The sequence below is a fragment of the Tinamus guttatus genome, unplaced genomic scaffold, assembly GCF_059628265.1.
Source record: "Tinamus guttatus ecotype Peru unplaced genomic scaffold, ASM5962826v1 Tinamus_guttatus_pri_ptg000033l, whole genome shotgun sequence".
NCBI classification, from domain to species: Eukaryota; Metazoa; Chordata; class Aves; order Tinamiformes; family Tinamidae; genus Tinamus; species Tinamus guttatus.
Window position 1 is genome coordinate 4850041 of NW_028288567.1, and position 14928 is coordinate 4864968.

At 43.8% G+C, this 14928-nt stretch overlaps 2 protein-coding genes across 8 annotated transcripts in view; both read left to right on the plus strand.

Moving 5' to 3' along the window:
• The window catches only part of MARK1 (microtubule affinity regulating kinase 1), a 54013-nt gene extending 45691 nt beyond the window's left edge, over positions 1–8322 (plus strand). For 3 of the 7 annotated variants that reach the window (XM_088532418.1, XM_088532424.1, XM_088532467.1), the window contains 4 exons: positions 613–774; positions 1370–1621; positions 4182–4226; positions 6306–8322. In XM_088532418.1, coding sequence (XP_088388544.1) covers positions 613–774; positions 1370–1621; positions 4182–4226; positions 6306–6660 — 814 coding nt within the window. In that variant the 3' untranslated portion in view covers positions 6661–8322. Of the gene's footprint in view, positions 1–612; positions 775–1369; positions 1622–2818; positions 2960–4181; positions 4227–6305 lie in introns of those variants that run through there. The other 4 variants (XM_088532436.1, XM_088532447.1, XM_088532432.1 and 1 more) reach the window with 3 other exon arrangements.
• A 2035-nt stretch (positions 8323–10357) lies between these two features.
• CUNH1orf115 (chromosome unknown C1orf115 homolog) lies at positions 10358–12455 on the plus strand. Its single transcript, XM_088531546.1, has 2 exons — positions 10358–10618; positions 12330–12455. Exons 1-2 carry the CDS (start codon positions 10382–10384, stop codon positions 12447–12449), a joined length of 357 nt encoding a protein of 118 aa, XP_088387672.1. The 5' UTR covers positions 10358–10381; the 3' UTR covers positions 12450–12455.
• The last annotated feature ends 2473 nt before the right edge of the window (positions 12456–14928 follow it).

The window sequence follows — 14928 nt, forward strand, 5'->3', positions numbered from 1 at the left end:
AAACGGTACTCTCCATGTTCTAAAATAAAAAATGAGTAATCGCCTTTTTCATTTTGCTTTTCCTGTTTGTCTCTTAATTTGGAGGGGGTAAAAGGAGGGTAAAACTCTTGATACCCACTCTGCACACCTTGTTTGAAGCTTTGTGCTTCTTGACAGATATTTTCTATCTTGAGATGAATTTCTGTTAAGATGTAGTTAATACTGCATTTATGCATACTAAACCAAGATGCTACATTTAATACAGCAAAAAGTAACTGAACTGCTTTTCTATAACAGTAATTGCCTGTCTTTATTGGTTTTAAAAGGCCTGTGTAAGTGTAACTGATTTTTGAGAGAGGCCAAGCAACCGGCATCCTTGAATGAGATAATGCTATGACAACACACAAATCATGCATACAGCTTTAGAATAACTTGGATTTGTATTTCGTTTGCACGCAACTCATAACCCAGCAGCTCTCGCTCAGGAGTTGATTTAAAACCTAAAGTGAAGCCACCTAGGATTTTATACCACCTCTTTGGTTTGTTGAGGCTGCCGCCTTTAAATAAGTAATCCTGTTTCTCCCTCCCTCTTTCCTTTGCCTTGGCCCGCCTGCCTTGCCGGCGCGGTAAAAGCCTCACAGAGATGTCTGCGAGCAGCACGTCCTCCGCGGGCCCCGCGGTGCCTTCTGCGGTGTCGGCCCGGCCGCGACACCAGAAGTCCATGTCTGCCTCCGGGCATCCCATAAAGGTTACCCTGCCGACCATCAAAGATGGCACTGAAGCTTACCGACCAAGGTATTGGCTTGCTTGCCATGTCTTTAACGCTTTAGGTTTGAAAAATGTTTCTGTTCAGTTCGTGGCGTATTGCAGCGTGTTTGCCTTCTATTCACAAGCGTCCTGTTGCGTTCGGTTCTGACACAGTAGCTGACTCGAGGAATGTCTGCATCACCAATGCACACACAACCACCTGATACAGGCCTCCAAAGGTTTCAGCTGGATAGAAAAATGCTTAACATGTTGCTTTTGGAGATTGTTAGGCTCGCTTTGTCTAAATATGCCATCCTGTAGCTGCTCACACACTCAACTGCTCAAGTAACTTTATGAATTCATTTTTGTTAGCTGATTTCTTCATAGGAAATTTTAGCAGTTGCCTGTGTGTTAAAAGCTTTTACACAACTTTCAGAAAGAGGGCTGGGAACACTTTCAGCTCTTACTAGCTGCATTCTTTGCTTTTTCTTTTCTCCTGTTATCTGTGTATTTTTTTAACTAGTCTTTACACTTCCTTTTTTCTTCTTCCTTTTTTTTTCTTCCGTCTTTGAGAAACGATTGTCACGTAGGAGTGTTTCTAGCGTAGCCTTTCCCTTTATTTATGCCTCTCTCTTCCCGGCAGTGCAACTCCAAGAGTGCCTGCTGCTTCCCCCTCTGCTCACAGTATTAGCACTACCACTCCAGACCGAACCCGCTTTCCTCGGGGGAGTTCGAGCCGAAGCACTTTCCACGGTGAGCAGCTTCGGGAGCGGCGAAACGCCACGTACAACGGGCCGCCCGCCTCGCCCTCCCACGAGACCGGGGCCTTTGCACACGCCAGAAGAGGGACGTCCACTGGTATAATAAGCAAGATAACTTCCAAGTTTGTCCGCAGGTTGGTACCTCTGGATTTTGTAGGGACGCAAAAAAGCCCAGCCTATAAATAGGGCGGTAATTGCAACATCACCGAGAGTTAGCAGTTTGCCCATCCGAAGTAAATGTGAATTTAGTTTTTGTGTGTTCCTTCCAAAATCTGCTTTTACTTCTCTGTGTGTTTTGTAAGCCTTCACATTTGTTCAGCTATTCCCCTGTATCTTAAGAGCAAGAGAATGATATTCAAGTTTTCTTTGTTTTTTTATTTGTGTTAATGCTTTATTATTGAGAAACAAAGATATTATTTTTAAGCTCAAATCAAATGATTTTAAGTATTGAAAGCAAGTCATTATTAAATGCTAAGAATATTTTACTACTTACGATCCACTGCTGAGTGAGATGCACATGAGTGCATTTGTTGCAAGGGCTCTTTTTATAGCAGTTTTACTCCTGTGCTTAGATGGAATTCGAGTTTGCAAATTATTGTAGAGAACTTTAAACTATAGATACAAATGAGAAGCTTAGAAATGGACACAAATCTGAATGTCTGGAAATCTTAATATTTCAGTATTATGCAGCTACTCATGTAGCTTCTTTAAAAGTAAGTTTTTGATTCTGAAAGAAGAGGATGTGTGAATTTGGTGGAGTTTCCTGGAGCTGCCATCATTCCTGTGATGATAGTGGCAGTAATATTAACATGAGGAGAGATGCTGGAAAAGAATTTCAAATAAACTGTTTAATTCCAAGCGACTGATTTTAGCAGTCCTAAGTCTCTCTTTGGGAAAGCTCCTAAGTTATTCGCCTGTCTCTAACAGTAATATACTTATAGCTCCCAAGTGTGGTCTTTTCTGCATTGTTGTCAATTTTGCAACAGAATTGACATCTTGGATTTGACATTGAAATCTTGAATATCTCTCTTTGCAGAATTATACCATTGTGGTCTGAAATTTGTAATTTGTGTGTAAAAGAAGGGTAAATTCAAAGTGTCTTCAATTTGAGACTTCCTAATTCAAGCTAGTAGTTGCAGATTCCTAAATGCAGTGTGATTAATTGCTTAAGGTGATCTTCCAGGGGAAAAGAGGAGAAAAGCTAGGAATTCAGTCATGTTGTTCATAAAATTACTTTTGCTTGCAATACAAGTAGTGTGTTAATCAATGTGTGCTAGTCGTGTCTGTTATGATAACAAAGAAAAAGTACATGAATGGTTTTCCTTTTTCAGAAACCTGAAGATAGAGGAATATGATCCTTCATTTTTGGCATTTCCAGCACTCGAATAATGTCAAGGGGAGGAGGGGAGTCTGTAGTTAGTCAGCTGAGTTATTAAGATAGATTTTTCAAGAAGTAAGAGGTGTGTTTGCTGCTAAGTAATGAAGCAGTTTCAAGAGCACAGGCTGTTTTTTTGTTGTTTTGTTTCCTTTCTTTATTGTTTGTGTGTTTGTTTTCCCATTTTAACTCATTGTTGTCTTCCAGGGAATGGTGCCTTAACTTTTTTAAGGTAGATTGAAGAATCAGTGTTTTTAAGTGAACTCTGTAATTATAACTAACAAACGGTAAACTGTGTTGTCTTTTGATTAAGATAATTTTTATTATAGAAGTTATTTATAAAGCTTACTCAAATATTTTTATAGTGCTATAAAAAGAAGAGTACATTTCCTGTAGCAAAAATGAGTTCCAAAGAGCCTTAGGTTTAATAAATAAATAAATAAATCCTTTTTTTAATTGTTGGGATTACACAGACTAAAGTTTTTGGGATTTTTTTTTTGTTGTTCTTTAAACTGGCATCACCTAACTGCATGCCCCTCTCACTTCTGTACTTCTCAGTAAATCATGTTTTAAAATATATTTTGATTAGAAGATGTCATGAAATACTTTTTTTTTGACAAGGGTAAATGCCTTTTCTGGTAAGTATATAAAATAAATACATAGTGGGAATATTTAATGTATAGGCTATAGGGGTATTTTGTATCAATGATTCATGTCAAATGCTACTTCTGTGATGTTACTATTCATGTTCAGAAGGCATTAAGTTAATGAAATAATAGAAATTATGTACTAAAATGCTTGTCCTGCAGCACTAGGGATGTACCTAAGTGGCTTATACAGTCCGTGGTATTTTCTAAAAAGGCAGGATGCAAAATAGTTCCCTTATAAATGACCGCTGTAATTCAACGAGATGAACAAGCATAACATTTAACTTGTAGCTCATCCATAACCTTACTGCACTCAGTGCAACATCTGAACTGCTTAAAGCTACGCAGATGTTGAAGGAACCTTTCTGAAGTGGCCTCCAAAAATCTGGCGTGGCAAGTGCCCCCCGCCAGCCCGAGGGGCTGCGGCTGCTCCGGCTTCACACGGCCTGAGGAGAAATGCTCAGTAGCTCCATGGCAGATGGAAAGGTGCTAAGGTGTCATAAAGAGGAGGTAATTACAGCTGTGAAAAATAATCATGCAGTATTAGACTTAACATTATTATGTTTAGGGGTTTTTTGTTCAGTAGTTATTTATCATTTGTTCTAGATATAGGTTTTCTTAACTTTTATTTTAACTTTTATCATTGAATCTCAACCTTAACTTTGTTTTGAGGGATCCAAGTGAAGGTGAAGCCAGTGGCAGAACTGACACCTCAAGGTGAGGAGCCACTATTAATACTTCGCTCCTAGGTCCTTTGCATCAAGGTTTAAGTGATTTCTTAAAGGCTTTTAATCAAAATGTAAAATAGCATAGTGCTTAAATATCTGCATTTAAAAGATGGTGTGGATGTGGGGGAAGGGGGTTTTGGTGAGGTCCTTCAACCATCGCTTTTTATATTGAATACTTTGCAGAAAAACGAACTCTTTACACACATTCCTCTGAATAATAATGCCCACTTTGGATTAAACCAATCCTTTAGGCACTTCTTTAAAACCATGTTTTGGCTTATGAGCATTTCATGTTGTTTACTTTAGGTTTCAGTGCAAATGTAACATCCTTTGTGTGTCTGTGTGTACGTATGAAACTTTTTACTGTAGTCACAAACTGTGTTCATTACTAAAGGTGCTGTTTGCCACAAGTGAACACCCTGTTGTAGCACCTGAGAAATGAATGTCCCTTTGCACAGAGAAAAAAAATAAGTGACATTCAGACAAAAAGGGTGGTGACTGCTAAATGCTGACTCTGTATGGCAGCCACTGGACACAAATGTCTTACAAGCAATGAAGCACTCCTTCATGTGCTCATTTTTTTTTTGTATATCTGCTCTTTTTGGAATGTTTCAACATTTGATCCTGTTTTTGGTATGCTTAGTACAGAGCATAACCTCTTGTGCTACCTGGTGAGCACACACTGTAGCTCGCTGCATTCTCAACTGGTCCCTTACCAAAAGTATTGGCCTAATGCTCAAAAACAGAGCCCACTAAGTCTTGTAAATCTTTGTTTCAAAAAGCAGCACACTTCTAAACAGGATATGTTGTCCCATACACAGTGCCTGTTATCTGCATTAGCCCTTTTCTATGCAAGGTTCGTTAGCTGTTGAATTCTTGACTTGGGGATTAAAAAAAGAGATTAATCAGATCTTCAAATAAAATTAAGTGTGAAGTTGCTTACAGCTCTTGCTTTCATTCTCTAGCTTACTCTACTTCCTACCATTCTACATTGCCTGTTTGGGGCTGAAAGTTTTTTCAAGATCTTGCCCTCTCATGCTCTATCCCTCAATATTGATGTAGTTCTCTGGGGTTCACAGTGAAACTTAAATGTAAAATGTTTGTTTTGGCTCCTCTCTGAATAGTGGCAGTGTATGCAGGCTGTACCAAAACGAGAACAGCACCTTTCTCCCCCTGAAGGGAGGGGGAGGCATCAGGCATCTCAAGTACCTGGGACAAGAAGACAAAAGTTGACTGTGGAATCACTTTAAATTCTAAAACAACGAGTGCTGTTGCTCAAAATCCTTTTTCAACAAAGGAATGAGTAATCTGGTTCATAAAGAAGCTTTGCTTTATAGCACTGACATTCCCTGGAAATTATTTACTTGGGATTTTGTCCAAGTCGCTTTATCAACTTTGTGGCTACATGTCACTGTTCTCTGAAGAATCCGCTGGCTGTGGACTTTGCTGGCAGACAAACAAGCTCTTCAGCACCAAAATAATCGCAGGGCAAAATTCAGCTTCCCCTTTTAGGATAAGGCCTGTTGTTAAAAGGTCTCTTTACACAGAGAGAGGTCAAAGATACATAATGAGTGAAGGGGGATTACCTGGAGGCTTCTGAAGCGCAGGGCGGGGTTCCTTCCTTTGCTGCTTTTCCAGCATAATTTACGCTTTGGGACTATGTCGCTCAACTTCAGTTTTGTTGGTGTATGGCATGCTCCAGGTCATGAAATCAGCGGAACTTCAGTCATGCTTTTACATAGATTCCACTTTCTTTGGAGCAGTGCGACGTGTGTGTCTGTAGTTACCATTGCATATGTGGCCATCAGCGTTTCCGAGCAGGGGTTTCCAAACTCGGCCGGCTTGTTGCCACCATGGGGCATGGGCAGCAGCTCCCGCTGCTGTGCCCACTTGCACGCGAGTGCAGAAGATGGCACACGGTTTTTCCCAAAGTATCCCTTCAGCACTTCGCCTTGGCTTACGGAAGCCTAGTGTGGTTTGGAAACCCCTGCTTGAGAACTCTACTGCTCTTCTAGCTCCGGATCTTAGTGCCTTTATATTTGACCGCTCTGTCTGTCACCTCTTCTAGGAGCGCTTCCGGAGAGCCCAAAGAAAGAGAAAAGGAGGACAGCAAAGATTCGAAGCCCCGCTCCTTGAGGTTCACGTGGAGTATGAAAACCACTAGTTCTATGGACCCTAACGACATGATGAGAGAGATCCGGAAAGTGTTAGACGCCAATAACTGTGATTACGAACAGAAAGAGCGGTTTTTGCTCTTCTGCGTTCACGGTGATGCGCGGCAGGATAGCCTCGTCCAGTGGGAGATGGAAGTCTGCAAGCTGCCGCGGTTGTCGCTCAACGGAGTTCGTTTCAAGAGAATATCCGGGACTTCTATTGCATTTAAGAACATTGCATCCAAGATAGCGAATGAGCTTAAGCTGTAAAGAGAAACTACATTTTTCTGGGATCAGGGAAGATTCATACATGATCTACACTTTGAATGTACTGGTTACGCCTAATGTGATTGGCCTGTGAAACTCCCCATGTAGAAATTGCCCTTATTGCAATAAGGTTATACATAGTTATTCAGAATTGTAAAGTTAAATCCAGTATAACCTATATTAAATAACTGTAGCTAAAGAAGTTATGTTCACATGTACAGGTAAGTATATAGAGCATTCTGTTCATTTTATGTTCATAGAGTTGTATAATAAAAAGATGACTGCTTAAATACGGATCTTGTATAGTTGTCTAGATTTCTGCACAGAAATGTATGTTTGATGCTTTGAGTTGGAAAAGTTCTTCCCTGTCACTTACATTTTTGGTGGTTTTTATAAGTCTTACCTCTATCATGCATTTTTTAAAAAGAAAAAAAAAAAAACTGTGTCCTGAGTCAAATGCACAAAAATAGTTTTCACAACTGTAGCATGACCATTTTTAATTATTTAAAAACTGTTCATGATTTGAACCAAAAGTCGATGAATAAATCGGCTTTTGTTCTACACAAGACTGTTCCTGCTTATCTTTGGCTCTTAACCTTGCTATTGGACAGTGTTTAGTTGACAAATACAAAACATGTTTACAGTGTTGGCACTTACAGTTTAAAAACTTTGTTTTGCCTTGGGCCAGCTCAGAGCTGTGGGGGAACAGAAACCAGGCATCGGTCATGTTTTTGTCTGCAAATTATATTCCCTGGCCCACTAACAAATGTAGCACCCAAATGGCTAACCGTAAATTATTTCATTTGAGTATCATGGTGTAAGATATCACTTGTTTGCTGCCTTCAGAATATTATAAAATCCATTTTATGGAAATATATTAATATTGGGACTGTTTAATAGCACAAGATAATCTGAAGTGTTGACCAATTGTATAAATTAATAATAACACCTCAGGAATTAGCTTGGCTTTTGGAATATGTGCCCCCAAAGAGTACATGCAATTCCACATAATATTTTACAGCTAAACATACCTTGTTTATAATGATAAATTGTTGATTTATGCTTTCGTGGTTGTACAGTTTGTTCCCATGTAACCTGTTTGTGTTTAATATTTTATCAGATTTCTTGTATTTATTCCACATCATTATGCCTGTAATGTGCAGCTTTGTAATTAGGCATTTGCCTACAGAAAAGAAAAAAGAAAAAAAAAAAAAAAAAAACACACACACACACTTTTTTCCCCTTCATGATTAATGATTATAAACTGTGTAAAACCACTAGTACTGGTACATTTTAATACTTGTTATTTTGTACTGAATTAACCATAGAGGTTGGTTGTGCAATGTTATTTAATGTCGTAATTACTGTAATATCAACATATGGGCCCCATCTGCACACTTGTGAAGAATAGAAAGTTCATTAAGAAATTGTCACTTTAAAAAATAAAAATTAAAAAAAAAAAAAGCTGTGGTAAAACTCTGTAACCCTGAAGTTTAGAAGGCTGTAAGTGTAGTTGATGTGCCCTCCTCGAGCGGCTTCTTGCCGGAGATGGACTTGACATGCTGTACTGTGCTGTAGCTCTCTTCTGTAACAGTTCTGTTCTGACATGGACGTGTATTGTTGCCTTAGGAAAAGGGTGGTGTTTGGAAAGAAAGAACTGTAGCCCCTTCGCTTTTTTTTTGATCTGATGTTCATTGAAACAAAATCTGATGCAAGTCATCTTGATTCACTGGTGCACTCTATTAAAACTTACTTGAACAGTTCTCGTACTAAAATACTTGTCGCTTGCCCTTTCTAAATGTGCAATAACTATTGCAGGTAGCGAAGTAGCCTAGAGGTCTCTAATTGCAGGTGTGTGTCACGTCTGGGGGCTTCGTGTAGTTGCTTGTTGGGTATGGGGTTTTTTGTTTGGTTGGTTGTTTGTTTTTTTCTTTTTTTAATGTAAAGACTTCATTTTCTACCTTGTGTAAATTCACAATTCTCATTGTGTCGGTTTTAGGTCGTCTTACACTTTAGGTCTTACACTATCTAGAAAATCCCGGTGGCTTTAGCTCTTCATGGAAATGGATGTCCAGAAACTATTCCAGAAATTCACCAAAAATGAGTCTCATGAAGGATTTGTGCATCTGCTCAACTACCCCATGAATGTGCATTTATCCTTGACAGCACACCATGAGAATGTAACTATGCTGTTAATCTAAGATCATGTATGAATTTGGTAATGAAGCAAAATGCTTTGCCTTTTTGGAAGGTTCTGTATAAAAATGTAGGTCATGCTGTGAGACAGTAGATTAAATACTTGTGATAGTTTCCTGCTTTATATGTTATGTTTTTACGTGCTTTACTCTGCCCTAGACTGTTAGTGTTTCTGACCATTTTATGTAACTGGAGATGAGTCTGTATTTATGTTTCATAAAGCCTTGACATCACTTCAGGATGACAGAGGTTGAGTTTCAGTTCTCCCATGAAACTTAAATCGACAGTGGAGGATTCTGTATTTCTTTCTGGGAAGTTTGCAAGTAATCTACCAGCAGTGTGAAATTGCACTGATTCTCAAATCCTGTTAATCTCCTTCCATTATGGAAGGTATTAGATAACGTGTCACCCAAATAATTCTCAACATGACACAAAATGCCTCGTGAGGGCGCAGTGCATGTGCGAGTGCCTGAGGTGCAGCCCTGTTGTACCTGGAGGTGTCGTTTGGCTTTCACAGTTCCCTGCTGCTGGCAACAGAGAGGGGGGAAGATCCAAAAACTCATTTCCAAGGTGACTCTGCTTAGTGTGGAAAGGGGTAAGATGCTGCGCACTGAATCTTCCCCGCGTGTTTTTGAGGGGCTCAACAGTTATCACATGCACGACGCCTGGGGAGGGTGGGAAAGAACCTTTGGATCTGAACTGCAGCCCCGTTCTCACGTGGGAGGGGGTGAGCGCGGCGTGTTACCAGCATAACGTACCTTGAGAAACCCGACAGATGCCCAAATGCCACCTTGTGTTCTGTACTTCTAGGCAGGGATAGAGGCCTCAAATCTGAAGCTGTTTTGCATACTCGATTGCAAGTACTTGGCTGCATTTATATATGTTTTTGGGGGTGTGTGGGGCTGCTCGAGAGAGTGGTCCTGCTGTTTTGATTGGCGGCTGTTGTTTTTATGCTTTATTTAAGACATGCAGGCATTTCCAAACCAAACAGCTCCATTTCCATGTAGGCTTCTGTAAAGCATCCTCTATTTTCAGGACAGCGAACAGACCTAAGTTTTCCTTTCTGCTTCTGTAGATGAACTACGTGCTCAAGAACAAAATGGCACCGCTACCGCCACCTGATTACAGAGCTGGTGAGGCTCAGAGAGGTGTGAGGCACGAGAACTTGCTACTTAGAGCAAACCGTGGACCTTTCGATCTGAGAGGAACAGGCTGCATTACTCCTGGCCCAGGGAGGGGAGGATGGCCCGGGCTTGGGGAAGGGATCCTGCAGAGATGACTGCACAGGCCTGCTTCGCTCGTCCCTTTCTTTACATATGGGGAAAAGAAATAAGGAAAAGTCTGAGGGCCTCCTGCGCTAGAGGAGGCGGTCGCTGCGTGCCCAGCGGGGCGCAGCCGCCCCGGGCACCGCGGCCCGGCCCGTTCCCGCGCTCCGCCCGCGGCGCCGCTTCCCGGCGGCCGCGCCCCGGGGGGAGGTCCCGGCGCGGCGCCTCCGGCCCCACCTGGCCGCGGCGGCAGCGGAGGCGCCATGGCCGTGGGCGCGCGGGCGCGGGGCGCCGAGGACCGCGTGCCCATCCTGGGCGGCGGCGACGACGACGAGCCCGCGGCGGCCGGGGCCGGGGCCGGGGCCGGGGCCGGGGCCGGGGGCGGCGCGGCGGGGCGCGCCGTGCGCTTCGCGCTGCTGCCCGAGCGCTACGAGCCGCTGTGCCCGCCGCCCCCCGCCGGGAAGCGGCGCTACCGGCGGCGCCTCAGCAAGTGCGGCAAGGTGAGCGGCGGGCCGGGGCTGGGGAGCAGCGCCGTGAAACTTCCCGTCCCCGGGCTGGAATGTGTGCGCTTCCCGCGGCAGCGGGGTGACCGTCTGCACCGAGCCGCGGCCTCGCTCGCCAGCTGCCTCCGAGGCGCTCCGAGCAGTTCCCCCCGCTTTGCCGTGTGGAAAACGGGACTCGGGATCCGGTGGCTTGGGGCTATTCGGCGGGATGAGGGCTTTTACTTCTGAAGGTGCCATTAACGGGAATTGGGTTGCCCCTCTCCTTCTTTACTTGAGGGAAAGCAAGGTCAGGTGGGGTATATCCTGGGTATTCGTTGGAAAAAAAAAAAAAAAAAAAAACTTTGTCAGCGGGAGAAATCTGCCCCGTATCTGGAATCGTCTCCCACGTGAGAGATGACAAGTGTCTGTGTGAGACCCAACTGCCAATTGTGTTTTTAAGAAACAGTGATTTTGTTAAAATATACAATTGCCATGTTTGACATCCAGAAAATGCAGTTAGGTTGGGGAAGGGGTTTATTTCTGAAATGCGTAGACTTTCCATATGACAGCATAGTGGTGAGCTGTCCCGCAAACGTTACTGTTTGACAGGGGGTGAATAGGGGGCACTTATTTCTTTCTCTTGTGCTGGATCTGACGTTTAGCGTTTCCCACATTGCGATTGCCAGGTCACAGTAAATACACGTATTCTGAAGCTTTCTCAAGCTTAGTTTACGCTGTGAGGCTTTGCTTACCCGGAGGAGTTTATAAGCCCTAGGCAGGTTTTCCAAATTACCTTTGGCAGTAAACAGCAAATTTCGAAAGCGCTGGCGAGGTTTGGGTAGGGGAGTCACACGCAGCACGAGGCAGAGGGACGCGCTCGGCCAGGGTGCACCTGGGACAGGGAGGCCCCGAGGTCCCTAACCCCGTCCCCAGGTCTCATTCTGCTGTTTAACTCCCTGCAAAGAAGTTTCCATGTGGGTAAAGATCGCAAAAGGGAGCTCGTGCAGAGCTCTGGTTATTTAATGTGACTGTGCAGTGAGTTAAACTCTAGGAATATAATAAGTATTGCCCGGATTTCACTGACTTCCGTACATTTAAAAATACATCCTGTGTTTCAGTGTTTGCCACATTTTAAGGGACAAGCTTGATCGAGTCCTGGGCAGCCATAAAGTGTTCCTGACTAGCAGATAGCTCTGCTTTTTCCCCAAACTGAGCCAAGATGTATTAATTCTCCAGTTATTCGCCAATCATTTAGCGAATGTTTAATGTTTCATTAACGCATGAAATTAAAATTAGATTCAGGCTTTTATTTTAAATAATATGTAGCAAGTTATCTCTAGTGTGGCACACAAATGAGTTCTCTAACACTTCTCGACCTAAAAGCAGGTCAAAACATTCTCCTTTGGAAAATGGAGAATGGCAAAAAGGAATGAAATTTTCATGAAAATATTCTTTGTGATTTATTGCCAACTTGTTCAACAGTTTATGGGCTCTTAAGTGTCCCTAACAGAACCTGTGTTTGTGGGAAATAAGTAGTGTGTATGCACAGAAGGATACATGCGTACATAAAAATAGATGGCAAAATGTTTGTCCACGAGCACGAGCCGCAGTTAGGGGTGGGAGACAACCACCTCCTGATGCGGTGACCTGGTGAGGGGGAGAAGGGAATGTCGGAGCCGTTTCCTCTGCGATTGCTCCCCGTGACCTGCCTTTATTTCTCCCTCCGCAGAACGTGGGGAAAGCTCTGCGCAAAGGCTGCCGCTACCTGGTCGTGGGGCTGCAAGGACTGGCGACCGCCTATTCCGCCCCGTTCGGAGTGGCGGCTCAGGTGGCATCGCTCGTGCGCTAGCGAGCGCCGGCGCCTCCGCTCCGTCCGCGCGAGGAGAGCGGCCTCCCCAGCGCTGTGGTTTGTGCTTCTTAGGACTAAGCCGTCTGCCGAGACCCGCATCTGAGGAACGCGAGGCAGCCCCAGCCCGGCCCCGCGGCCCCGGACTGCCCTGCAAAACGCTCCGGCGCGTCGCAATCATTAAAATCAGATCGGGTCAAAGAACATGCAAGGATGAGGAAATAATCTTAGACTAATTGAGCTGAAGTTTGTTATTAGACATGAACTGGATTTCTAAAGCCTTGGGCTACGCGTGAAAGGCAGCCAAGGATGGATGGAAAAGCAAGGAGACGTGGGAGAATGACTGGAAGTAGGAGAGGGGCTGGGGAGGTGGAGGGGGTCGAGCATGGCAGGAAAGAGGGAGTCGAAGCAGTGAAGGAAACACGTAAGGAGAGATCAGAAACGGTGGCTCTGTCTGCGAGGGTGACCTGTGCTTTTCCCTGAGGTGGCTGAAATGATCGGTATGCTCAAAAGGTGTTTGGATGTAAATGGACTGTGGTCTGAAACAGAGTGGGCTTTGCTGCCTCACAGTCAATCATCTCAGACACTGAAATCACAAGTGCTAAAAATACTAAGACTGTTGCAAAAAGTCACAGATGGTTAAAAAATAAAAATGTTTTTGTCTTCAAGGCATTAAGAGTTAATCAATATTTTCAAGCTTTCTTCTGCTGCTGTGAAATCTTATATATTTTTTTTTTACTGAGAACAGACTTTACATCTAGTTTACCTGATTCTAGGAGCTGGGACTTTAAGAATACCAAATACTCTCAGTTTTGGTTTGATTTGGGGAGGGGGCGCAGAAAAGGGGGAGGATTATGTGCAAAACTACATATATTGTTCATGCCATGCAGTTTATGTAGTAATGGGGCCAAATAATGTGCCAGCTCCATCTTCATCTCTGAATGTGGCAGCTGGAGCTAGATCATGCCAGCCTTAGGTGGTTCGGCTGAGTAACCTGGATGGGGCAGTTTGTGTCACACCTCGAGGAACGGGATTGAGTCTTTTATTGACGAAACGGCAACAGGCGTTTTTGTGGGTCTTCAGATTGTATGTTTTGATTTTTCTGACAATCTTTTACGTAAATGATATCCCTGTTAGTACTTCTCTGTTTTATAGATGTTTCTGTTCTTGATGATATTTATGTAATCAAGGAGTTGAATTTTGTTCCAGAAAAAAATGATGTTATGAGCTTTCTTTGTCCTTTTTTGTTTTGTTTTGGTTTTTTGTTTTTTTTGAATGAGGAAGAATTTCCTGTCTTAGCAAACTGGGCTGTGTCTCTTTCAAATCCCGCAAGGGAAATAAAGATGTGTTTTCATGTTCTCTTCTAGCTGGGCTGTACCTAGGAGCGAAGCGACACGTGTGCTGTGGCCGCACGTGCGCGTGAGCACACGAGCAAGGGGGCAATTCCCAAGCGCCGGGGGAAAGCCGCAGTATAAACTTCTCCATGTTGCTGTGTCTGCTGTGGAGGCCTCTTCTAGTAGGACATGATATAGCAAAGACTATGAAAAAGCTCGGGAGAATCAAGCTATTCAGATTGGACTAGAGGGGATTAAGTTTGGGAGATCTAAAGCTGCTCGAGTACAGGTATATCCCCAGGGGATTTAGCGCATTGGTTTCATGCCTTGCGTTGTTTCTCCTTAGCTTTCCAGAGCTTCTGTCCCCAAAGGCCCTGGGGTTACGGCCAGTGCTTCTGCCCCTCTGAGCGGTCTCGTGCCGGAGGCCACCACTGCTGCTGTGTCCTCTGCTGGGTTGTCCCACAGCACACGTGTCGCACCAGTCCCTCAATATTTTGGGAGCAACCTGAAATTACACTGTTACGCTTGATCTACGGAAAGTATTCCTGAAGTATCAACCCTTTCCTGACTGACCGAAGCAATGGAGGCGGGATGTGCGTCTCCGGTTTTTGTTAAATTCGTGTCTATCCGTCCACGTGTCCTCTGGAGAGGAGGCTGCCCCCTCTCACCGCGCACACAAGCTGCAACCCCCGCAGTGCCCGGGCTTTCCACAAAGGTAAACATGGACTTTCGTTCGCGAGCTCTTGAGCACAAGGGTGTCTAGTGACTTGGCCACTGACCTATGCTCTCTGCTCCCCTGGTGCAGCTTCAAGGGGATAACCTTGTGGCCATCCGTACGGGAGAAGAAAGATGTATAAATGTGGTTTCTTAGCAGTGAGCTTTAGAAAAGCTTGAAGCCTACTGGCAAGACAGACTTGTGCTTAAAAGTGCTTCTAAAATAGGCCAAAAGCAAAGAAAGAAGGGAGAAAGAAAAAGTAAGCAAGCAATCTATGCTGCTGCTGTAAAACAGGTGGTGATTCATGCAGGACTATTTTCCTTCTCAGAATGAGCCAATTTGCTTTTTGCTGAGGCTGCCAATTACTGCTGCTTATCAGTACTTCTTAATAGAAGTCATTCTTCACTCCCCAGCCCGTGATTTGTGGAGCCGA